The sequence below is a fragment of the Aquarana catesbeiana genome, linkage group LG12 (genome assembly GCF_042186555.1).
Source record: "Aquarana catesbeiana isolate 2022-GZ linkage group LG12, ASM4218655v1, whole genome shotgun sequence".
NCBI classification, from domain to species: domain Eukaryota; kingdom Metazoa; phylum Chordata; class Amphibia; order Anura; family Ranidae; genus Aquarana; species Aquarana catesbeiana.
Window position 1 is genome coordinate 24,830,601 of NC_133335.1, and position 26,385 is coordinate 24,856,985.

The following is a 26,385-nucleotide window of genomic DNA, read 5'->3' on the forward strand; positions in this document are numbered from 1 at the left end:
ATCCTCAGTGTTGTCACCCTGGTATACATTGAGGGAGATTTACAAAATCTGGTGCAGCTCTACAAAGAAACCAATCGGCTTCCAGGTTTTATTGTCAAAACTTAATTGGACAAGCTGAAGTTAGAAGCTGATTTGTTACAATTCAGTAGACTTGTGCACTGACAAAAAATTTGTTCATTTTCATTTCGTTCGTTTCTTTGCTTTTTTTGGAAATTCTGAAAATTCTGAAAATTCGGAATTTGGAAATCCGTGAATCCGAAAATTCGAATTCAAAGTTTGAATTTTCGAATTCCGAATTTCCAAATTTTCAAATGTCAGAATTTCTAAAATTTCGAATTTCTGAAATTTCTAACTTTCCAATCTCCGAAAATTTCAAATTTCCCAAGTTTGAATTTCCAAATTTTTAAATTTCAGAATTTCTGAAGTTTCGAATCTCCGAATTTCTGAAATTTCGAATTTTCTGAAATTTTGAATTTATGACTTTCCGAAATTCCGAAATTTCCAAAATTCTAAATTTCGGAAATTAACCAATTTGTCAAAATTCGTTAAACGAATTCTTAAAGAGTAGTTCCACCCAGGGTGGCCGTCAAAAAAAAAAAAAAAAATTAAAATACTGCAGCTGCTGACTTTTAATTGGACACTTACCTGTCCCTGGGTCCAGCGATGCGGGGGATCGAAGCCCCGCTCGTTCCCCCCCCCCCCTCCGCTCGTCGGCGCCGGCATTTCAACTGTGGGCGCTGGGCTGTGGCTTCACAGCCTGGCACCCACTGCGCATGCGCGAGCGGCGCCGCGCGCCGTGATTGGCCGCTCAATCACCTGGGACCTGTATTGGGTCCCAGATGATTGACAGGAGGGAGGGAGCAGAGCGGAGCCCTTCCTGTGCCTGGGGGGAAGTGATGTCACCAGCCCAGGCAAAGGAACAGGCAGACTACGAGGGACCACCTAGCAACAGGCATTTAGAGGTAAGTGAAAAAAAAAAAATATCCAAATGTTTTTTTGGGGTTTTTTTTAGAATTTTTCCAGGTATTTTTGTTTTTTGGGTGGAACCCCACTTTAACTAAACGAATTGCACATATCTACAATTCAGAGCTGCAACAATCAACTTCTTTTATTTGCTCCTTTTTGTTCTGTTAAATATACAATAGGAAGTGTTTTATTATCTGTTTGATACCTGCAAAAAAATAACTGTGCAGCCAGAAAACCTGTGATCTGATCATTTCCTGTCTTATCAGTTAGGATTATTCCCGGCTATCTCTGTGGACAACAACACAACTCCCTCCTGCTATGGAGAAGAGAGGGATGTGTTATGTAGTCCTAGCACATTTCTTGTCTTAGGCCGGCCATACACGGTTCAAATCTTCGCCCGTTCAGCAGGAACCAGCCAAGATTCAAACCATGTATGGGCAGGCTGAATGTACCCAAGTTGATTGATCGATCAACTTGGGTACAACCAGCCTGTCAGATTTCACATATGATTATCACTAGAGGCTGTTATAGCCACTAGTGATATTCACTGTCTTCTCCCCGCCCCCTTCTGGGAGGATACAATAGCTCCATGGAGGGGATTCCTCTGTCAACACTGTGTTGATTTGGGGGGGGGGGGGGGGGATCTCGCAAATTTCTTTCCTGCAACCTGTGGCTGCAGGAAAGTAGTGGTGAAGATTCTAGACCGAAACCGATAATTCAGGATGCACTTGGATGGACAGTTTTTAAAATTTTATATATATATATTTATATATAAATTTATTGTATTCGACTTTTTAACCACTTAAGCACCGAGCCTCTTTTTGAGATTTTAAAAGTTAAAAACATTTCTTTTTTGCTAGAAAATTACTTAGAACCCCCAAACATTATACATTTTTTTTCTAACACCCTAGAGAATAAAATGGCAGTCGTTACAATACTTTCTGTCACACAGTATTTGCGCAGAGGTCTTACAAGCGCACTTTTTTTTTTGAAACAATACACCTTTTTGAATTAAAAAATAAGACAGCAGTAAAGTTAGCCCAATTTTTTTTTTATATTGTGAAAGATAATGTTACGCCGAGTAAATTGATACCCAACATGTCACGCATCAAAATTGCGCCCGCTCGTAGAATGGCGACAAACTTTTACCCTTAAAAATCTCCATAGGCGACGTTTAAAACATTCTACAGGTTGCATGTTTTGAGTTACAGAGGAGGTCTAGAATTATTGCTCTCGCTCTACCGATCGCAGCGATACCTCACATGTGGGGTTTGAACACCGTTTTCATATGCGAGCGCTACTCACGTATGCGTTCACTTCTGCACACGAGCTCGTCGGGACGGGGCGCGTTTAAAAAAGAAAATTTCTTCTTATTTATTTTACCTTTTATTTTTTATTTTTACACTGTTCTTTAAAAAAAAAAATGTGTCACTTTTATTCCTATTAGAAGGAATGTAAACATCCCTTGTAATAGAAAAAAAGCATGACAGGACCTCTTAAATATGAGATCTTGGGGGTCAAAAAGACCTCAGATCTCATATTTACACTAAAATGCAATAAAAAAAAAAAAGTCATTTAAAAAAAATACAAAAGAAAAAAATGGCCCTTTTTAAGAGCTGTGGGCGGAAGTGACGTTTTGACGCCTCTTCCGCCCTGCATTGTTATGGAGACGGGTGGGGACCATCTTCCCCTCACTTGTCTCCATACCCAGCAAGGGAGAAGATCCGATCTCCTCTGCTGCTGCCAACGGCTTCGGTAAGCGGCGGAGGGTACCGGAGCGTGAGGGAGTGATCTCGTGGTGAAACTGCCGCAGAGACCACTTTTATCGGAAAGAGGACCGTCCGCTGAAGAGGAGGATACTGAGGTTATGGCAGCTAGCTGCTGCCATAACAATGATATTCCTCTTCAAACTTAGGACGTATATCGGCGTGCGGCGGTCTGTAAGTGGTTAACCACTTACAGACCGCCCATCACATATATACTGTGGCAGGGTGGCTCTATTGCACTAAACGATGTACCTGTATGTTGTTTCGTGTAATAGATACAGGTGGCGCGCGCGCGGCATGGCGCTGCAGCCAATGCACGTGCCCAGTGGGTGCGATGTCCACCGGCAACCCGCAATCGCTCCTCACAGTGGCAGAACGGGGATCTACCTGAGTAAACAAAGCGGATCCCCGTTCTGACAGGGGAAGAGAGAGAGCTCAGCTGTTAGTGATCAGGAACAACGATCTCTCTCCTCCGGCGGCGGCTTCCTCCTTGGCGATCGGTCGCTTCTCTTCTCGGACAATCGGATCTCAGCTTCCTGATTGGCCGGGAGCAGAATCAGGAAGACAATAGCGAATATTCGCTATTGTCTTCCTGATTCTGCTCCACAATTGTCACACAATTGGGTGGGCTCAGGGTGCAGTGCCCACCCTTTTTGAAGCCTATTAGATCCTCCGGCTCTAATCATGTGCTTTCGGAAAAAAAAAAAAAAAAAAAGAAACCCCCATTGAAATCCATGCGTCTGGTGCCTTGTATGTAGCTTAGGGGCCGGACACATGGATGGGGGGGCGGCGTATGGACGGGCCGCCACTGGTGACAGCGCTGCCTAGTACAGTTGTCACCCTAGGACAGGAAATGTGTTGAAGGCAGGATCTCCCAGTCAAAACAAAGGGGGGGCAAAAAGTGTGAAGAAAACAAATGCAGCCACCACATCGAAGGACCTGTAAGCTACAATTCTATCAGTTTTTGTTCCATGCTATTTATTTTATTGTTTTTTTGTGTTTTGGTGGGGGGGGGGGGGGGGGGGGGGAGGTGTGGCTACACAGGCCCGTAATTTGTTAAATTCTTCCACATGTGACCCCATGGATTCAGTGCTTTCTGAACCAATGACCCAGAACAGGATGCAGTGCAGGGGGTTCCTCATCACTGGGTGCAAGCGAGGGGATCAACATGACAGTCATACATTCATTTAGATGTTAAAAATAAACAAAAAAATAAATAATAACTGAAAAAAAAGAAATTACTTGCACATGATTGGATGATTGACACCAGCGCACCTCCGCGTTGTTTTAGGCCTGGTTTACACCAGGGCAATTATAGTGCTTTTTGCAGATTTGCACTACAGTCCATTGAACTCTGTAGTGCAAATCTGCAAAAAAGCACTTAAAATTCCATAGGTGTGAATCAGGACTTAATAACCTGGGTATAAATGGACTTTGCAATGAGCAAAATTCCCCTAGCTTAGTGAATGAGGTGATGCTGTGCTGGCTTCAATCACCCAATGCCCCGTACACACGATCGGAAATGCCGCCAGCAAAACTCCGATGAGAGCTTTTGGTCGGAAAATGCAACCGTGTGTATGCTCCATCTGGCGGAATTCCAGCCAGCAAAAGATTGAGAGCAGGTTCTCTATTTTTCGGTCAGAAAAAGTTCCTATCCGAAAATGCAATCGTCTGTATGAAATTCGGACGTGCAAAAATATCACGCATGCTCGGAAACAATTTGACGCATGCTCGGAAGCATTGAACTTCATTTTCTCGGCACGTCGTAGTGTTGTACGTCACCGCGTTCTTGACGGTCGAAAGTTAACAGAACTTTTGTGTGACCGTGTGTATGCAAGGCAAGCTTGAGCGGAATTACGTCGGAAAAACCATCCAAGATTTTTCTGATGGAATTTCCGATCGTGTGTACGCGGCATAATTTGTGTGCAAGCAAAAATCCTGTTTTTATTTTCCTTGTTATGTAATTGGGTATTCTTTGCAAAATTGTAACCTTTTTTATTTCCTCATTTAGACCTGGGTCACACCTATGCATTTTTTTTAGTGCGTTTTCAGTTTTGCAGAAACGCACTACAGTCCATTTAACATGGTTTCCTATGGGGTCATGTTCACATCTGTGCATCTTACGGAAAGGGCCAGGGACTTTTTTCTGGTTTTTGGTTCCATAGACTTCAATGGATCAAAAACGTGTATTGAAGAACTCAAAATGCACCTGTAATATGCAAACTGCAGCCTGCATAGGTGTGAATCAGTCCTTAGCTTTTGTTCCCACCATTTCCCGCAATGGAACCGTTCAAATCGTTGCAACTTACGTTGCAGCAAACTTTGAAAAACGTTCCTGCACTACTTTTTAGGAACTTCGCTGCGACTTGCGTAGACTCCTGTTCCATGAACTCAGCCGCAATGAAATCAGAGGTGCAAATTGCAACTGATCTGTGGCTTTAAGATCACGCTGAAGTAGTGCAATTTCAAAGCCGCATTGGTGTGAACCAGGGCTTAAAGAGGAAGTAAACCCCTGATGGGTTTTAATTCCTCTTTTGCTCCCCGCAAGGCCTGCAAATGAAAAGCATAATGGGCTAGTATGCCTCGCACTTACGACACTTACCTGCAAACGAAGCCCGCGCTGTCTCCTGTGCAGGCTGCGTCCATCTTTGCCTCTCTTCCTTCCAGGGCCACGGACCCTGGCTCTGTGACTGGCCATGCACGCGGGAGCCATCAGTCACGGCACACGCTGGGGGAAGAAATGGCACGGAGGTCCGTTTCTTCACATCACATGTGCCAATTACATCATCGGCGCACGTTTAGGAGATATTTCCACTACCTATCAGTAAGCTTTATTCTAGGCTTACCTATAGGTAAAAGTCAACAAAAAGGGTTTACAAACACTTTAAGGAAATGACTGTAAATAATGTGAAAATTTTACTTTGAAAGTGAACATACTTTACTGCTTTAGGCCCTTTTCACGCGGGCCTGTCCGTGTACGGACTCCGCTTTGCTCAGCGGGGGAATCGGTCCGTTGATGACCGCTGAGCAGGCATATGACAGGTCCGTCTTCCGCCCCCTGTGCTGAGACCTGTCGGAGTCCTGCTCTCCTCTATGAGGAGATCGGATTAAAATGGACCGCCTGTCCTTTTTCATTCCGATCCGATCCTCCAGACGGATGTAAAATAGGGTCACCATCCGTCTGGATTTCACGGATCGGATAGCAGAGGAAGTCACCGCTCCATAGGAGTGAATGGAATGTGCAATCAGGTCCACCTGAAAAACGAACAGGCCGACCTGATCTGAAAGCCCGTGTGAAAGGGGCTTTAGGGCCCCATTCACAGTTGCGAATGAGACCGTTAGTGATTACATGCGGGAGACCCAGCAGGGGTTCCCCCCGGTGATTAGCTGCAGCAATGGGAGGCTGACAGCCCCCCACAGCTAATTATGGCCACTCGCATGTAATCACTCATTGAGCGATTACCTGCGAATGATCAGCCTTGGGCACTGACATATAAAGTTATAAATCTCCAGCGGGGACACAGCAGGGGGTTCCAATCCCTCCCTACTCCATCCAACATTTAAAAAAAAAAAGTTTTATATATATATATATATATATATATATATATATATATATATATATATATATATTATACCCTTTCATTGCCCCCAGAGGTTAATGTTGAACATGGTGGGAGTTCCCTCTACAAACATTATGTTTGATCTAGTTGGAGTTGTAATGTGGAGTAATGGTGTACACAGCAAGACCGCGGCATTCATAAGTTCAGCACCTGCGTAGCGTCTCAGCTCTCCAGCTCCATAAACATGAGAGTCTCTCTGAGAATTCCCGGCGGGTTCCGCGCTCTGTACGATGATTACAAGCAGACGGACTGGAGACTGGAGCGCAGCGCTTTTTGTCCGCGGGCCAGACATGTTCAGGAATGCATGATGTAAGGCAGCGACAAGTTCGCCTGTCGTCATCTGAATGCCTTCCTGGGATGGAGCCACTGCGATTTGCGTAAACGCCGCTGACAAAGTGACATGTGTAATCACTTCGAGCTGGCTGGAGATGCTGTAAAGAGGACCGGTCACTGCTGTGTTAATGGATATAATAGAATCTTCTACTTTCCATTATTATCATTTATGAAAGTTGACAGTTGGTGTCTACTGTGTGTGGAGAAGACTCTGGAGCTGGGAGTTGGCACTGGGTGACCCATTGAGATCGGGCAGTTACTGCCCCTTCAACTAGCTGACCACACATGTCCCAACTCCTATGTGATCATAACAACGTCATTGTTCTTATATGGTCAGTGCTGATCACATCTGGTATGTATCCCAGCTCCTGAGTGATCGTAACAATGTCATTGTTACATAGCAGTGCCAAGGCCGTCTTTAATATTGATTGGACCCTGGGCAAACATTTTCTTGGATCACCCCCCCTCCATGCAATTTCGCTCTCCACCCGCTCTGAGACATACAATAAATAGCAGCTACACTCAAAATCAGTTTACTGAATCAGATCAGGCAGCGATTGTGATTGGTTGCCAGAGGTTGCAGTGTATTATTACTGCTCACTGACTGGCTGCTAGAAGTAGCAGCACACATTACAGCTCACTAGAGGTTACAGCACATGACTTCTGCTTGTTGATTGGTTCCTAGAGATTACTGTACATCAACACTGTTCACTGATTGGTTGCTAGAGGTTACTGGACATCCTTACCACTCACTAACTGGTTGCTAGAGGTTACTGGACATCCTTACCACTCACTAACTGGTTATTAGAGGTTACTACATATCCTTACCGTTCAATAATTGGTTAGTGCACATCATTACTGCTCACTGATTGATTGTCAAAGTTTATTGCACATTATCTCCTCGCTGCCTGCACACCATGGCCTGGGGGGGGGTTGAGGGGACCCATTGATAGACAGAAAACTCCTAGAGATCCTAGGACTCCTGGGATCAGTGGCAATGCTGGGGGAGGGGGGGGGGTGTGATCAGTGGCAATGCTGGGGTGTTTATGGGATCAGTGGCAGTGGTGGGGGGGGGATGGGATTAGTTAGGAGGCAGTACACTGTGGCAAATTCTAACATAATGTAGAGCAAATCTGGAAATCTTTGGCAAGTACAAAGTGGGGGATTCTACAATGACCACCAATGTGAGGGGGGGAATTTGCACTGACTACCATGTAACGGGGGATTTTACATCACCCACCAATATAAAGAAGGATTTCTACACTGACACCAATGTAATATGAGCATTTACACCAATCACCAGTGTAAGGGGGAATATATAATTTTGCACAATTCTGTACTAGCAGTAACAGTGCGGGGTGGCTGAAGGATGGGGGAGTACAGTAGTATCAGTGCAGGGTGGCTGAAGGATGGGGGAGTACAGTAGTATCAGTGCAGGGTGGCTGAAGGATGGGGGAGTACATTAGTATCAGTGCAGGGTGGCTGAAGGATGGGGGAGTACAGTAGTATCAGTGCAGGGTGGCTGAAGGATGGGGGAGTACATTAGTATCAGTGCAGGGTGGCTGAAGGATGGGGGAGTACAGTAGTATCGGTGCAGGGTGGCTGAAGGATGGGGGAGTACATTAGTATCAGTGCAGGGTGGCTGAAGGATGGGGGAGTACAGTAGTATCAGTGCAGGGTGGCTGAAGGATGGGGGAGTACATTAGTATCAGTGCAGGGTGGCTGAAGGATGGGGGAGTACAGTAGTATCAGTGCAGGGTGGCTGAAGGATGGGGAAGTACAGTAGTATCAGTGCAGGGTGGACGGAGGGTGGTTGGGCAGCAGTACCAGCACTGAGTGGCTGAAAGATGGGGGGGGGCACGGCAAAATGCACTTTCACCTGTGTAGGGAAAAATCTTTGCATTAGCACTGCCTGTACGCCTTGATAGGAGGATCGACGGGGGCAATCGATCTTTCCTCCTGCATACCTTTGCCTGCAGAAGGGAGAGGAGGAGGAGTGGGCTGATTCAGTGGCTGCAGGAAGAAAATGTAGAGATCAATTCCTTTATATGCAGCTGCCCCCCACTGCTTCTCCTATCCAGCTTTCTTCCACTGTCCCCCATGTGCTCTCCAGCCCCTGTGTGCTCTGTTCAGACCACCACCCCCCGCAGCTCTGCCAGGTTACCCCCTCCCCTCTCCAGCCGGGGCAACTGTCAGGAGGGAGAGTGGGGAATGGGCCCCTTCTTTTTCTGAATGGAGAGGCAGTGATCTGTCACTGACTTTATCCATTCGTAACTGTGTTTACTATGCTTCAGTTTATTATTGGGCAAGAAGCTCTGTGCAGAGCTATTCCTGTTCATTCATTCTGTGCAGATTGAGGGCTGTGTTCCTCAGTCTCCTTCTCTGTCTCAAAGGTGCAACATCAGAGGTCTGTTTAGACCCCTGATATCTCACCAAAGCCCAACACCCCTCAACAGTGCTCCTAAAAAACTGTAAAAAATATTTTTACAAAATTGTAAAAAAAAACAAAATAAACACTGATACCAGTGGCAGAGACTACAGGGATGAGAAAGGTCGTACTTGTGACTGGGCCCTGGAGTTCCACCACCGGGCTCGGAGAAAAGGGCCCGGCCGGGGGTCAGGGGAGCCTCTCATGGTTTCTTGCACCGGGGCCCTGAAAGTTCTAATTACACCTCTGACCTCTGCACCCCCATGTGGATAAACAGGCCTTTGCAGGGGGCACACATTAATACATCTCACGTAAACAAAGCCTTCACCTTCCAGGTCTGTGTTCCTTGAGTGTTAACCTTCCAGGTCTGTGTTCCTTGAGTATTCCCCTTCCAGGTCTGTGTTCCTCTAGTGTTAACCTTCCAGGTCTGTTTTCCTCTAGTGTTAACCTTCCAGGTCTGTGTTCCTCTAGTGTTAACCTTCCAGGTCTGTTTTCCTCTAGTGTTAACCTTCCAGGTCTGTGTTCCTCTAGTATTAACCTTCCAGGTCTGTTTTCCTCTAGTGTTAACCTTCCAGGTCTGTGTTCCTCTAGTGTTATCCTTCCAGGTCTGTGTTCCTTTAGTGGTAATCTACCAGGTCTGTGTTTCTCAAGTGTTAACCTTCCAGGTCCGTGTTCCTCCTAGTGTTAACCTTCCAGGTCCGTGTTCCTCTAGCGTTAATCTACCAGGTCTGTGTTTCTCGAGTGTTAACCTTCCAGGTCCATGTTCCTCTAGTGTTAATCTCCCAGATCAGTGTTCCTCTAGTGTTAACCTTCCAGGTCTGTGTTCCATTGGGATTGCAGGCCAGACCCGTCAGGTCCTCGGGGGTTTATGTTGGCCTGTCTTCCCTCAATCTGAAGGCGCTCTGCTCAATGTTCCTGTTTACTGTATGCTCTGTAACTGAAGGTTTCTGGTTCATCTCTTGGGAATTATTTTATCTTAGAGAACATCTCTCATCCTAAAACCGAACTCTCTGATCAGCCAATTTCTAATTGCCTACAGTAAAGGTTACTTTTACAAAAGAAGGATGTCTGGGTAAAAAATAAAAAATAACATATATGATGCAGGCTGTCAGTAGCATCAACACAGCAGGTTTTGTTTTTCGGGGTCCCCTCTTTAGCATATGTATTACATTCTTTTTCCTGTAACAGGCTAAACTGTCCAGAAAAAAACGTTATTTACTGGAGTCACCATATAACTCTGCTAGGGGTGCTTATATGCGATGGGTAAGTATTTATTATCCATATGGTGTATTTTTTTACCTACTGTCGGTTGGGATTTACCTGTCCACTTTGTGACAACGCTGCTGTCTGATCTCACTGCATAACAGTGTTGTCACCATGTTGAAGGAAATAGAAAGGTCATGGATCTGCTGGCTGGATCAACTGAAAAATAGAACTATGTTACAGGGGGGACTCAGAAAAATGAAAACTGCTGTGTTATTGTTACTGACAGACTGAGTCATATATATTCAATTATTTTATCATGGCCAAAGTATGATTTGTGTGTACAGGGGAGGAGTGCAGAGGGTATGACTGTGGGCAATGTGGAAAGTATCATGGGTGTAATATGTGCAGGAGAGGAGTGTGGGGGTATAACAGCGGGCAGTATGTACAGGAGAGGAGTGTGGGGGGTATGACTGTGGGCAGTATGCACTGGAGGGGAGTACAGAGGGTAGGACGGGGCAGTATGTACAGTAGAGGAGTACAGAGGATAGGACGGGGGCAGTATGTATATGAGAGGAGTGTGGAGGGTAAGACGGGGGCAGTATGTATAGGAGAGGAGTACAGAGGGTAGAACAGGGGCAGTATGTACAGGAGAGGAGTACAGAGGGTAGAACAGGGGCAGTATGTACAGGAGAGGAGTACAGAGGGTAGGACGGGGTAGTATGTACAGGAGAGGAGTACAGAGGGTAGAACTGGGGCAGTATGTACAGGAGAGCAGTAGAGAGAGTAGAACTGGGACAGTATGTACAGGGGAGGAGTACAGAGGGTAGAATAGGGGCAGTTTGTACAGGAGAGGAGTGCAGAGGGTAGGACAGGGGCAGTATGTATAGGAGTGGAGTACAGAGGATAGGACGGGGGGCAATATGTACAGGGGAGGAGTACAGAGGGTTTGATGAGGGCAATTTGTACAGGAGAGGAGTACAGAGGGTAGGACGAGGGCAGTATGTACAGGAGAGGAGTACAGAGGGCAGGAAGGGGGCAATATGTATAGGAGCGGAGTACAGTGGGTAGAACAGGGGCAGTATGTAAAGAGAGGAGTGAACAGAGTATGGCAGAAGGCAATCTGTCACAAAACCTACATATATTTTTTCCAAAATATATTTTCTCCTTTACATAAAGCAGCTTGGAACCGTTGCTCTTTTCTCTGACCTTCAGTATGGCTTTTGCTGCCAGTGTTTTGTGCTGCTAGGAAGAAATTAATGGAGTTCTTTATCGGTGATGTCACCGAATGTTTTCATGTTCGCACGCATCCTTATTATGCACACTGAGGGATGCAGTGTGTGCTCGGCGGTGTAGCCGTGTCCAGTATGGCAGTATTCCAGGAACAGTTTATTCCGTGTGGATGGAGGTGAAACCTAACTGGACACCAATGTTCCATGCAATGCATCCTGAACGTTCTCTTATAGTCAGCACAGCCACCAAGTACTTTGGCACAATATAGTTAAAATATATCCAAACCCAAAACTTTCTTTTTCATTTTGGATAGAGTCATTTTACAATTGTCACTGGAACAGGAATAGAGGAGAACCTTTCAATGGAGGCATCTGAAATGGTGACAGCTGTCTAAGAGAGGATTGTGTCGCCAGAAGACCTGACAGGGGTCTAACCGATCCAAACTCTATCCAAAACTAAAAAATTTTTTGGCTTGAGTATATTTAAGAAAAAAATTCCTCTAAGTTCCGTTTGTCTCCTTCATGCAAGTCTAGCCTGTGAGTTAAATTGGCATTGCTGTCCAGGCACTGGTGACCACCTCTAGAATGTACGTTGGCTATGGTAAAAGGGCTTGGGCACCAATGTCCAGTGTTTGCTACTGTAGACCATCTTGAAGAATGCAGAGTCCTGATTGGACTGGACTTGGGTCACGTGCATTTTAGACCCGAGTATTGCTTCGCAGAGGTTTTCCTTAAAGAGAACCCGTCATATGGGAGTTGATGAGTAAAAACAGGAACCCAAGTGGAGCATTTGCTCTAATGTACCAAACAGATTCCTTGCTTAATGTTCCCACAGAACAGATTGTGAAACCTGATTGCCCATTATGGGTATCACTTCCACATTTGTATCCTATTTTCTCCCCCTTCTAAGTGTTTATAACAGTTGGTATAGTGGCTATCTGTTGGAGTGCATAGCCAATACAGGAAAAGCCAAGAAAAGAAAAAAATGTTTTCATGTTAAGTGCATAGGGTAAGTATTGTGTAAGTGTAACACTACCTCTCACATCGACCACAATGCTGCAGTCTCAGTACTAGAGGACAGAAGACGGAGGGAATGTCCCTACTGCCTTTATCAGATTTGTGACATCATCTCAGCCTAGGCAATGTCACTGAATAAAGCTCACGGATTGCTTTTTTTTAATACTGTTGCTTTGTATTGTGTCATATCCGGAATTTTTTCATGCCAATGGCTTGACTACAGAGCAGATATTGGAGATAAGTTTGGTGCACAGATCGGTAGATACCCCTACTTTATACAGCGTGCTGAAGCAGAGGGTATGCATGGTATTTCAGTGCTTCCATGGTCACAAAGGTGGTATGCCCCAAACCTGTGCTGAGAAAGCTTATATCATACAGGGCAGCAACATACTGTATAATCCATTCTGATTTTTGTCTTCCCAGGGACCTGAGATTTAACCGTATCCGAGAGGTCAATTCTGAAGCCCTCCAGAAGCTGCCCGACCTTCACACTCTGTAAGGCAATGCTGATGTTCTTTCTCTTTATTTAATGGACAGAAGGTAGGATTGTGTGAGCTCACGTGGAGATGAGCGTTGGGCAGGGTTCAGGGTATTACCAACTGGGCCTGTAATAATGGAAATTCTAGTAATGGTAATCAAACTTATGTAAAGAATGGTAGGCTTCTGTTCTAGGAGCTCCTAGGAAACCATTGCTTCCTCTTGGTCCAGATACATTCGATGAAAAGGGATGGTGGTAGTGTCTGCCAATGCATCAGGTTTTTTTTTTTTTTCTTTTGTTCATTAATATTTATTGACGTTTTTCAATGCAACCAAGCAGTAGGGGCATTTCTGTGAAATGGTTTTCCACATTACAAGGTGTACAATAAGTTTTGAATACAACATGCCAGAAAGGACTTTGTCAAACACTTGATAACATACAACATCATAAATGGTATCAGAAAACAAACAAAACAAAAGATACAAACAAATTACCGTTATTGGCCTTCAAAATAATCGCCATCCTTCACAACACACTTCTGGCAACGTTCATAAAGCTTTTGGAAACTTAGCAAAGGCCTCTTAGGGAATCAATCGCAGAACCGCTGTCACACATTCTAGGATTGCGGCCACATCCGCAAAACATGCGCCTTTCATGATGCTCTTCAGGTAGGGAAACAGAAAAGTCCGTAAGACAGTGACTGCCATTCCATCGATTGCCGCTTGGATTTCAGGTAGAACTGGTACCACCAGGTCTCATCCCCTGTGACGAGGGTTGGCAGAAAGGATAGATCCTGGTCACACCTAGTAATGAAATCTCCAGAAGTTTCCATCCATTTTGCTTTCTGTTCGTCTGTCAGCTTGTGTGGCAAAAACCAGGAACAGATCTTCCGCTTACCCAAATCTTCGCAGATGTCCTTTCTAATGCCCAATTCCTCCACCATCAATCGTAGTCAGTCGCCGATATCAAGCCAGTATTTGTTGCACTCGCTCAATCATGTCAGGGGTTCAGCTTGTTGACGGCTGACCCGAATGTGGTTCATCCTCAGTCGTTTACATCCCATCATGAAAGCGTTTGAACCAGTCATAAACACGTTTTCTGCTCACGGCTTCCTTCCATCCCATACGCTTGCAACGACATTTCATGCGTCTCCGCCGCCGTTTTCCCCAATTTGTAGAAGAACTTGATGTTCACTCGTTGCTCCATTGCACTGTGACCCTACCTCTCACACTGACCTACGTTCCACTGCCCGCAGCGGGTTTACGCTGACAGTTACGTGTACTCCACACTAGGTGGCGCTTCTCGATGTGCCTCTGTTGTTGAGATATCGGACCATTCGCCAAACTTTTTAGACACGCCTCGTAGGTACAGTGCCTTGAAAAAGTATTTATACCCCTTGAAATTTTCCACATTTTGTCATGTTACAACCAAAAACGTAAATGTATTTTATTGGGATTTTATGTGATAGACCAACACAAAGTGGCACATAATTGTGAAGTAGAATGAAAATGATAAATGGTTTTCAACATTTTTTACAAATAAATATGTGAAAAGTGTGGCGTGCATTTGTATTCAGCCCCCTATACACTGATACCCCTAACTAAAAACTAGTGCAACCAATTGCCTTTAAAAGTCCCCTAATTAGTAAATAGTCCACCTGTGTGTAATTTAATCTCAGTATAAATACATCTGTTTTGTGAAGCCCTCACAGGTTTGTTAGAGAATCTTAGTGAACAAACAGCATCATCATGGATAAAGTTGTGGAGAAGTTTAAAGCAGGGTTAGGTATAAAAAAAATATCCCAAGCTTTGAACATCTCACGGAGCTCTGTTCAATCCATCATCCAAAAATGGAAAGAGTATGGAACAACTGCAAACCTACCAAGACATGGCCGTCCACCTAAACTGACAGGCCGGGTAAGGAGAGCATTCATCAGAGAAGCAGCCATGAAGCTCATGGTAACTCTGGAGGAGCTGCAGAGATCCACAGCTCAGGTAAGAGAATCTGTCCACAGGACAACTATTAGTCGTGCACTCCACAAATCTGACTTTTATGGAAGAGTGGTAAGAAGAAAGTCATTGTTGAAAAAAAGCCATAAGAAGTCACGTTTGCAGTTTGCGAGAAGCCATGTGGGGGACACAGCAAACATGTGGAAGAAGGTGCTCTGGTTAGACGAGAACCAAATTGAACTTTTTGGTCTAAAAACAAAACGCTATGTGTGGCGGAAAACTAACACCACAAATCACCCTGAACACACCATCCCCACTGTGAAACATGGTGGTGGCAGCATCATGTTGTGGGGATGCTTTTCTTAAGCAGGAACAGGGAAGCTGGTCAGAGTTGATGGGAAGATGGATGTAGCCAAATACAGGGCAATCTTAGAAGAAAACCTGTTATGCCGCGTACACATGGTCGGACTTTCCGGCATACTTGGTCCGGCGGACCATAGTCTGCCGGACAATCCACCCGTGTGTAGTCTCCGGCGGACTTTTTCGGCGGACTTTTTCCCAAAAGCCCGCCGGACCTAGATTTGAAACATGTTTTAAACCTTTCCGTTGGACTCAGCTTCTGGCGGAAAGTCCGCTCATCTGTGTGCTGGTCCGACGGAAAGCCCTCTCGTGTGTATGCTGGTCCAATGGACCAGATACGACGCGAGGGCAGGGTATTGCATTTCGCGCTCGCTGCAATAGGAAAAACAAATTTTCCTATTGCGGCGAGCGCGGGGCATACCAGGCCCTTAGGTCTGGTATGGATTATAAAGGGAAACCCCTACGCCGAAAAAACGGCATGGGGTCCCCCCCTAGAATCCATACCAGACCCCGATCCAAGCACGCAGCCCGGCCGTTCAGGAAAGGGGGTGGGGACGAGCGAGCCCCCCTCCCCAAAAGCACCCACCCCCCATGTTGAGGGCATGCGGCCTGGTACGGTTCAGGGGGGGGGTGCTCGCTCGTCCCCACCCCCTTTCCTGACCGGCCGGGCTGCGTGCTCGGATCGGGGTCTGGTATGGATTCTAGGGGGGGGCCCCACGCCGTTTTTTCGCGCGACGGGGCTCGCAAGGTGTCAATCTCGCCGATAAAAGCGGCAAGATTGACTTTCTTTTCTAGTCCCGTCGTACTTGAGTCACGTTCAAAATGAACGGACTTGTCCGTGTGTGGGCAAGTCCGTTCATTCTGAAAGTTCGCCGTAACTCTGGCGAAAGTCCGTCGGAAAGACGGGCGGACTTAGCCCGCCGGAAAGTCCGGTCATGTGTGGGCAAGTCCGTCCGTTTTAAAGTCCGGCGCACCTGGCGGACAAAGTCCGTCAGAAAGTGTGCCGGACCAAGTATGCCAGAAAGTCCGACCGTGTGTACGCGGCATTAGAGTCTGCAAAAGACTTGAGACTGGGGCGGAGGTTCACCTTCCAGCAGGACAACAACCCTAAACATACAGCCAGAGCTACAATGGAATGGTTTAGATCAAAGCATATTCATGTGTTAGAATGACCCAGTCAAAGTTTAGACCTAAATCCAATTGAGAATCTGTGGCAAGACTTGAAAATTGCTGTTCACAGACGCTCTGCATCCAAATTTGCAAAGAATGGGCAAAAATGTCCCTCTCTAGATGTGCAAAGCTGGTAGAGACATCCCCAAAATGACTTGCAGCTGTAATTGCAGGGAAAGGAGGTTCTACAAAGTATTGGCTCAGAGGGGCTGAATACAAATGTACCCCCCACACTTTTCACATATTTATTTGTAAAACATTTTGAAACCCATTTATCATTTTCCTTCCACTTCACAATCTTGTACCACTTTGTGTTGATCTATCACATAAAATCCCAATAAAATCCATTTACGTTTTTGGTTGTAACATGACAAAATGTGGAAAATTTCAAGGGGTGTGAATACTTTTCCAAGGCACTGTAAATACAGGTACGTGATAGTCCTCAACAACAATTAACAGGACACGTAATGTTATAAGTTTGGCACTTCTAGTTCTGAATCAGATAGGAAAGTATGAGTAAGAAAAGGAAGAAATTAGGAAAGAAAGGAAAGAAGGAAGGAGAGCTAGTTAGAAGACGAACTTACAGAAAGGGGGGGGGGTATAGTATCAGAAAGGAGATGGGCGGGGGGAGTGGGGGTGACGAGGGGTAGTTCCCCCTGCTGTACAAGCCTCGTTGGTGAAGGCTCCATGCACACTGACTTAAAAAACGTTGCTTCTACAGGAGTTTTGTGTTCTGCCTGTAGAAGCAGCTCAATGTTATTCTATGTGTCAATGCACATTAGGACGTTTAGAGGCATATTTTGAGCTCAACGTTTAGAGGCAGGAAAGAAAAAACTTTCTGGTTCGCGTTTTTGATTGGATCTTACTGGCAGAAAAAAATTAAAACTCTACTAAACTCGTCTAAACTTTGTAGAAAAAGTGCTCTATATGAGCGTTTTTTACTCCCAAGAGAACAGATATATTTTTAAGCTCAGTATGCATTGAGCCGAATTGTCAAGTTAAAGACTCAAAGCTCTTTGGTTTGGTTGGGAATATGAAATCCATGGGGACCAGATTTTCAAGAACTTGGCCTGGGTATCTATGGTGATAGCTGATAGTTTCTCATTTGTCATGGTTCCATTTAGAAGTGAATTTCTTGGAAATTTAGTTTAGGGGTTGTCGAGGAATAAGCAATTGTCTGCTGAGTAGCAGTAAAAAAATGAAAGTGATTAATTTCGCTGTGCAGCATGAAACGCCTTCAGGGGATTTATTCAATAGTGCTTCTACCAAGTCCTTGCACGGGTTACAGCCCAGTACAGTACATTTTTTTTCTAGAATGCGATTGGAATACAAAAGCAGATTCCTGAAAGATCAGATTAAAACAAGTGTGGTTCTATTATTATTATTATACAGGATTTATATAACGCTAACAGTTTGCGCAGCACTTTACAACATGAGGGCAAACAGTACAGTTACAATACAATTCAATACCAGAGGAGTCAGAGGGCCCTGCTTATTAGAGATTACAATCTAATGCCTGAATATCCATATTCTGTCTTAATTTTGAAGCCAATTGAACCCTTGCTACTTACCGTAGTACTGCAATGCGCCCTGTCCTGGCAGCACATAGGAGAGTCAGACCGTGGTCCTCTCACACAAAGCATGGGCTCGGCTCTCCAGCAGTCTGACACTCCCCCTGAACACCGCTCCAATCAAGTGGTGTATTTTGGTTATATGTGGGGTCTCTGGTGACTATGTGGGGTCTCTGGTGGCTATGCAGGGTCTCTGGTGGCTATGCAGGGTCTCTGGTATCTATGCAGGGTCTCTGCATAGTCATGTGGGGTCTCTGGTGGCTCTGCAGGGTCTCTGGTGGCTATGCAGGGTCTCTGGTGGCTATGCAGGGTCTCTGGTGGTTATGTGGGGTCTCTGGTGGCTATGCAGGGTCTCTGGTGGCTATGCAGGGTCTCTGGTGGCTATGCAGGGTCTCTGGTGGCTATGTGGGGACTCTGGTGTCTCTGCATAGCCACGTGGGGTCCTTGGTGGCTATGCAGGGTCTCTGGTGGCTATGTGGGGTCTGAGGTGGCCATGCGAGGTCTCTGGTGGCTAAGCAGGGTCTCTGGTGGCTAAGCGGGGTCTCTGGTGGCTATGTGGGGTCTCTGGTGGCTATGCAGGGCTGAGGACAGGGGTCAGCGGGGCTGAGGACAGGGTCAGCTGGGCAGCGGGGCTGAGGACAGGGTCAGCTGGGCAGAGGATGGGGTTCAGCAGGGCAGAGTGTGGGGGTAGCAGAGCATGGAATAGGGGTCAGTAGGGCAGAGGATGAGGTCATTGCTGGCAGGGCTCTCAGCAGCGCTGCTCCTCCCCAACTGCACACAGCCAAGGGTGGATTCTTTTACAGACACAGCCTCAATCTGCATAGTGTGTAGCTGGCTATTGCAGCTCTGCTGCCTTTCTGATCTGATGATTTCATAGGTCAGAACTGCAAACAGCCAGCTACACACTCTGCAGAATGTCTGTACAAGAATCTCAGCTGTGTGGGTAGGAGTAGCCCTGCTGCATGTGTTGTGTGAGACTAAGTGCAGTCTGAGGATGGGTGAGGAACTTTTACTGACCCGTGCCCAGCATCCATGTGAGGGGGAGAGGTGCACCACCCCCTAGATCCAACCATACTCAATACTGCTTACTAAGGGAGGAGGGTGGGAATGGAGGCAGGTGGTGGGACACTCCTGTGTAGCCAGCCACACCTCTGGCCGGCTTTGTGGATGTCTGGCACGCTTGCCGGTGGTTGGGGACTCCTGCTGAGTCGATGGAAACCTAAGTGACGGGGAAGACGCACGGGCCCCCCTGAGCATGGGTGGGGTCACCATTGCGACCCCTGATGCTACGCCCATGCTCCTAGTCCCTAGCCCCTGCTTCCTGCAAGGTATTTTTGTATTGTTTAATAAATTACATGTGCATTGTATTCAGGCTGAGAATATTAGTACTGGCCTGTGCTGTCATTACTTTGCATTATTTCTTTTTTTTGTGCTTATTGCAGGTTGCTGAACAACAACCGTATCCAGCGGCTTTCTCGGAAACCATTTGAGAAATTGGAAAATTTGAAGCATCTGTCAGTTAGACCTGTTCCCTGATACTTCTCTTTCCTCCGCTTTCGGCTTTACTATTATCCCTATAAAGATAATTCTGATTAACTGTAGTGGCAGCATGCTGTATTTTTAAACTAATTAAAATTATTAAATTATTTTGTATTTTTTTTTTTTTTTAAAGTGACAGAACACAAATAATGACCAAATGCCCCTAAAGGGAGGAAAAAAAAAGAAATACAAAAAACACTAATTTAAATAAACTAGACATTCGGTGCCCACAGATCTAGCTAAGAGTCGGATATGACTGAATTTGTATATATACATACATCCTAAATACAAGCGTTTCGATTTCCTAGACGTTTCATGGCAAAATCAATCTAGCCAAACTCAATCTGATCATCCCTAATTGTTATTCCCAATATCATAGTGATCTGTTTACCCTTCCTAGAAAGAGATTCCTTCTCCTTCTGTGAAATCCTCCCTCTACCTAGGTTTTCTTCTCCATGCTATGTTTCTAATCATACTGTATCTTCTCCTTGTTTTTTTTCTTCTACCCTTGCCTTCATTTTTCTCTCCTTGCTATCCTCCTTGTCATATCCTTTCCTGGTTCTCTGTCTTCTTCCCCATTCTCTGTCTTCTTCTCCTTGCTATCCTTCTAATCATATACTGTCCTGGTTCTTCTTTTATGGTCTTGGCTTTCCTCTCCTTGTTGTTCTTCTAGTCAAATCCTGCTCTGGTTTTCCTTCATCTACTCTGGCCTCTACCTTCTCTAGATTCCTTGCCTTTCTAATCATATCCTCTCCTGGTATTTCCATCTTATACTCTGATTTCTGTCTTCCTCCCCCTGCTATCTCTCTGGTCATATCTTCTCCTGATTTTTCCTTCTCTACCCAGCTACCTGACTTACACTTGTTGTTATCCTTCTAATACATCCTCTCCTTGTTATCCCAGGTCTCTGGCTCCTTCTGCCTGCTAACCATTTAGTCACCATGCCATCATCATTATATCTAAATTGGTGTCTTCTTCTTTCTGCCATCCTCCTGATTCCTGGCTCCCTTTTATTGCTCTCCTTCTTGTCCCATGCCCTCATGCTTATTCTTCTTCTCCCTGGATCCTTGGCTCCAATCGCCCTGTTAACCCTCTAATCATCTTACCCTGACCTCTAGGTCCTTCTGCTTGCCATCCTTCCAATGCCTGTCTTTCTTTACTGTTCTAGTTTCCCTCCCTCTACTTAGCTTCCTTTTGGCTTTAAATTTCCAATTAATTTACACATGCACACTGTATACCTCTTATCCAGAAAGCTAGTCCCTGTCCTGTCCTCTCTTTATCTTACTACCCCATCCTTCCCCTTTAGTGCTCCTGATCATATGAGCTTTTTTTCTCCTTGTCTCACTAAGGTCCTGGTCTCCAACACACCCTTCTTCTTTTTTGCCAACGCCTCATACTGCATCCTAGTCTCAATCTCCTTATTTATTGGCTTTCTTTCTCGCATGTAGAAATCATTCTTCTTACTGATGGTCACATATCCAGACTGTTCATCCTTTATGTCTTCTCACAGATACCTGTACAAGAATGAAATCCGTAGCATACAGGGGAATGCATTCCATGGACTGGGCTCGCTGGAACAGCTGTGAGTATTGCAGCCAGCATCTGCATTAGCATAATTCTCAACCACTTTTAGCCTGGTATTGTTCATTTTCAAGTTTTTATTGTCATATGGCAAGACTGGTGTTAGACCACATCAATGGCCTAACACCTTAAACTACGTAGAGGGTTCTTTACTGTAAGAGCGGCAAGGATGTGGAATTTCCTTCCACAGGCGGTGGTCTCAGCGGGGAGCATCGATAATTTCAAGAAACTATTAGATAAGCACCTGAACGACCACATCATACAGGGATATACAATGTAATACTGACATACAATCACACACATAGGTTGGACTTGTGTCTTTTTTCGACCTCACCTACTATGTAACTATATGTAACCATGTAATGTATTAAGTTGTTTTTGTAATTGAAAGCTTGTTGAAAGTGGTTGCAAGTGCTAGAAAGTTACCTCCCCACATATTACTTTTGGCTGGACACCTGCTAGGCCAGTCAGATTTCTCTGCTACTGTATGAAGGGCCTTTTGCATTAAGATGGTCTTACTAAGAACACAAGTTATCTCCTTAAGCCATGGTCCAATTTGCTCCAACAGGGAAGAAGACCTTCCTGTACCCTTTAGTCAATTGGATACTTCTTGGATCCTTCTAATCACATCCCCTCCTGGTTATCCTCAGGTCTCTAGCTCCTTCTGCCTGCTAACCACGTACTCATGTTATTATACTTAAATTGGTGGCTTTTTTCTTGAGATAACTTGAGTTATCGCCTTACAACAATCAATTCGATTCATATTCTTGGGTGATTGGTGGCTGAAAAAGTTGAACACGTTGGTACAGAATACTGTGATAAAAGATAAAATCACCTCTGAGTCTCTCAGCTCTTAATTCTGTGCAAGGGACCGTTTGCAAAGAGCACATAATTACAAAATCCTATCAATAAATGTAAAGCTTGCATCTTCAGAAATCTAAACCAACAGTTGATCCAGAGGAAGACCAGAAAACTCCTATAAACCATGGTCCATTTGGCTTTAACAAGGAATAAGTCCTTCCTGTACCCCTTGGTCAATTGGATACTTCTTGGATCATCAATGTACAGTGTTGTTACTAATGAATATTTATAGCCATTTATATTTTGTGCATTTAGAACACATCCAGTTCTTTCTTTGAAACAATCTGTTAAGTTAGCTAGAACTAGCTCCTGAAGAAGACTATTCCATGTTTCTTTAAAGAATCCCTATTTTTTTTAAATAGAAAACATGTTATACTTACCTGCTCTGTGCAGTTTCGCACAGAACAGCCCTGATCATCCTCTTTTTGGGTCCTCCCTCCTGCAAGGTACCCCCAGAGCAAGCAGCTTGCAGTGGGGGGCATCCAAGCAGGCACACTCCTGAGCCACTGCACTGCCATGTCCATTCACACACAGCCGGGGCTCGGCCCCTCCTCTCTCTCCTCATTGGCTTACTGGCTGTGATTGACAGCAGCGGGAGCCAATAACATGAAGGTAAAAAAACCTTGAGCCTTTAGAACCACTTTAAACCGTTTTTCCTTCCAGAAGAAAACAGTGACCTCTGTCATTTTCAATGACCTAAAAGTAGCAACTTTGCACCCTTGTTCACTATGTGGACCAATTATGTATACAAGGTGATGATATTCCTATTTAATCGCCTCTTCTCAAAGGAGAATAAATTCAGTTTGGTTAATCTTTACTCATAGCTGAGCTCCTCCATGCCTCCTTTTAGGGTATGTATATCCAAAACTTTTGTTTTAGTTTGCCTAGAGCAGCCTTTCTCAACCTCCTTACCTCTGATGAACCCTTGAAATAATTTTCAGGTTCTCCGGATACCCCTGCTAAAAAGGATTATCGTATATACTCGAGTATAAGCCAACCTGAATATAAGCCGAGGCACCTAATTTTACCACAAAAAAACTGGGAAAACTTATTGACTCGAGTATAAGCCTAGGGCGAGAAATGCACAGCTACTGTAAGTGGAAAAGAGGGTCAACAATGCCCATTTGCAGCCTCACTGTGCCTATTTGCAGCCATTGGGCCCCTGAACTTCAAACTCGGTAGTTAAGGGTTCCTAGATGCCCCCTAGCTGCATCCAAAACTTGGGGTCTCTGGACCCAAAGGGTCCCGAAATGACATTGCTGCAGATGGACACAGTTGACCAATTTTGGGGCCCTGTATCTCGGGGCTACTTGGTGCTAGGAACCCCAAATTTGGTGTGCAAACCCAGTGGAACCAGCACTACAAAGTTTCCAAAGCTGGGGTTCCTAGGACCAAGTGGCCCCGAGATATGAATCAGTTCAGAAAATGTCAAGCACTTTTCTGCAGCAGAGAATGACATTTTCGGAACCGCATTTGGGGGCCCTGTATCTCAGGACCACTTAGTGCTAGAAACCCCATCTTTGGATATGTTGTAGCGCTAGTTCCACTGGGTTTGCACACCAAATTTGGGGTTCCTAGCAACAAATTTAGTTCGGAAAATGTCACTCTCTGCTGCAGAAAAGTGCTTGACTCGAGTATAAGCCGAGAGGGGCATTTTCAGCGCAAAAAAATGTGCTGAAAAACTCGGCTTATACTCGAGTATATACGGTATATCTATAACTAATGGTGCTAAAGCACGATCAATAAATTGAAGACATTTTGAAATAAAAAAAATGTGACTTGCCTAGCGTATTTGACTGGCAGAACCAAAATCCCTGCAAAATTATTTTCAGTAATATACTTGAAATAAGTAAGTATTACAGAAAAGAAGAGCACACAGTAAAAATTGTGGTGTCCCCTAACATAAGTGATCCATGCAGAAGTGACCCATGACATGGGTGGTTAGTGGAAAATTGCCCCTTGCATTGGTCATCAGTGTAGGGGAAAGCTGCCCCCTTGGATTGGTGGTCAGGCTACGTGGGAAATTGATCCACCACTGTTCACTGATCAAAGAAACCCTACCAACCTTAGGAGGGACCCTAGGGTTCTACAGAACCATAGTTGAGAAACACTGGCCTAGAGTGTGGAAGAATTAAAAACCTCCATCAAATTGTTACTGCTGTCTTCGTCCCCGCTGTGTTGAACCCATCTTTGTATTTGTCCTGGTGAGCAATATCGCCAAACAGAAATCAATAAGGAATTCAACATTTTAAAGTTGTCACCCAAACAAAAGGCAAGAATAAATATGCTAATGAAGGGCGACTGATCTCCTCTCAGTTCCCCTGTTGCATCTCCAAGAGGACAATAAAAAGTAAACTTATGGGTTCTAACCCTTCCCTACTCTATCCAAAACTAAAATAGGAACCGTCTGGTTATGCATATACTTTAAGTTGTGCTTTTCTGCAGTAGAGTTCCAGTTCCTCAGTTTTTATAAACCGGAGCTTGGCCTTTGCAGACCAGTGGACATGCACAGAAACAAAACTTTGAACTTTTTGTCCGTTTACACCAATTTTTCATTTGTAGAAAGAGTTGTAGTATTTCCTTGTTATGTTGTGTGGCCATTGTAGATGCATATCAGAGTTTGGCCGCTGTCATAGCATGGTAGCCGTGAAGTTCACCCAGCCCATGCTCTGTTTCTGTCTTCCCCTGTGCCAGGTATCTCCACTTCAACAGCCTGGAGGCTCTGGACGTTGACACGTTCGGGGATCTGCCGAAGCTGGAGAGACTGTAAGTGGTTGCAATAGCTTAGGTCTTGTGAATTATTTTATCCCTTTGGCTTGTCTTTATGTTGTGTTTCTTTTGCAGGTTCCTGCACAATAACCGAATCTCTAGGATTCATCCAGGAACCTTCTCTCAGCTTCCATCACTGACCCGTCTGTAAGTTGTTTGTTGCCCCCAAAAGGGTGTGTTCTAATGGTTGACTCCATCCCTACTGCTAAATAGCACCTACCAGCTTCTTTCTGACTTTAGGATCACATAAAAACCCCCGTTGTGTCATCAGCATATAGAGCAAGCTCTGCCACCACCAGCCAGAATTTAAATTTTATCTAGGGTGTGTTAGTATTTCTATAGCTAAAGAGAAAAGAGATTTCCTGGATGCCCCTGGAGTTGTTCTTTAATGACATCCCATAGTCTGAGGTGCATAGTGTAAATTTAGAGCTGCACCAGAAAGGATTTTTACAGTTTGTCTCTGTGTGCGTCTAGACGCCTGGACTCCAACCCTTTGGTGTGCGACTGTGAGCTGGTGTGGTTGGCGGACCTCCTGAGGAAGTTCACGGAGAGGAGCAGCACGCTGACTGCCGCCACGTGCGAACATCCGTCGCATCTACGAGGGAAGTCTGTGAGCTCCCTTCCTGAGGATCAGTTTAACTGCGGTGAGCTGAAAGCTTTGGTTTGGGGAATAGAAACATTTTACTCCATCCACAATTATTTTTGGAGTATGAATGATTTGTTTTCAATAATGAGGGCTCAGAAACCTACCATTGTGCACTTCCTTTCACAATTAGCCAGGGCTGGGACAATGGGTGGGCACTGTGGTATCATGTGAGATGGGGGACAGAATTTGTGTTGGATGGGAGAATTTGGGGGACAGCAGGGGGTAAGAATTGTTGTAAGAGAAGAAATTGGGGGGGGGGGGTGCAAGGAAAGGTGATTTGGGGGGATTGGTGTTGGGAGGGCAGATAGGGGAAGGGAATTTGTGCTAGCAGGAGGAATTTGAGGGGTTTGTGCTAAGAGAGTTGATATGGTAGAGGAGGGAGGAGGTTCGTGCTTGGAGGGGAAATTTTTGGGGGGAGGATTTGTGCCAGTAGGGACGATTGGGGGTATTTGTGCTAGGAGAGGAAATTTTGGAGGGGAAATTTGTGCTGGAAGGAAGGGTGCAGTACTCGTGGACGGGGGAAGGGGGATTTGATGAGTAGAGGATTTGTGCTGAAAGGAAGGGTGCAGTATTAGGAGGGGGGATGTGTACTGGAAGGAAGGGTGTAGTACTCGTGGGGGTTGGGGGGGGGGGTTTAGGAGTAAAGGATTTGTGCTATGAGGAGTGATTTTTTTTTCAGGGGGGGGGGTGCTGTGGGGATTTGGGAAGAGAGGATTTGAGCTGGGATGGGGGATGAGGGGGGAGGTCAAAGATTTGTACTGGGAGGAGAGGGAATATATGCCTGGGAGGTAAGCATGTAGATTAGTGCTTCATTATTTGGGGCGTTCCTACATCTTTGGGTGGGGGCAGTTTGGCATGTTCGCCCTGGGCTCTAGATGGCCCTGTCCTGGCACTGC

General features: G+C 45.3%; 1 protein-coding gene across 1 annotated transcript in view; it reads left to right on the forward strand.

The window, feature by feature from the left end:
• LOC141114009 (peroxidasin homolog) overlaps positions 1-26,385 on the forward strand; it is a 77,722-nt gene that overhangs the window by 1,621 nt on the left and 49,716 nt on the right. The window contains exons 2-7 of the mRNA XM_073607430.1: positions 12,989-13,060; positions 19,536-19,607; positions 21,143-21,214; positions 24,769-24,840; positions 24,919-24,990; positions 25,318-25,487. Of these exons, the coding sequence (XP_073463531.1) occupies positions 12,989-13,060; positions 19,536-19,607; positions 21,143-21,214; positions 24,769-24,840; positions 24,919-24,990; positions 25,318-25,487 (530 nt within the window). The remainder of the gene's footprint in view (positions 1-12,988; positions 13,061-19,535; positions 19,608-21,142; positions 21,215-24,768; positions 24,841-24,918; positions 24,991-25,317; positions 25,488-26,385) is intronic.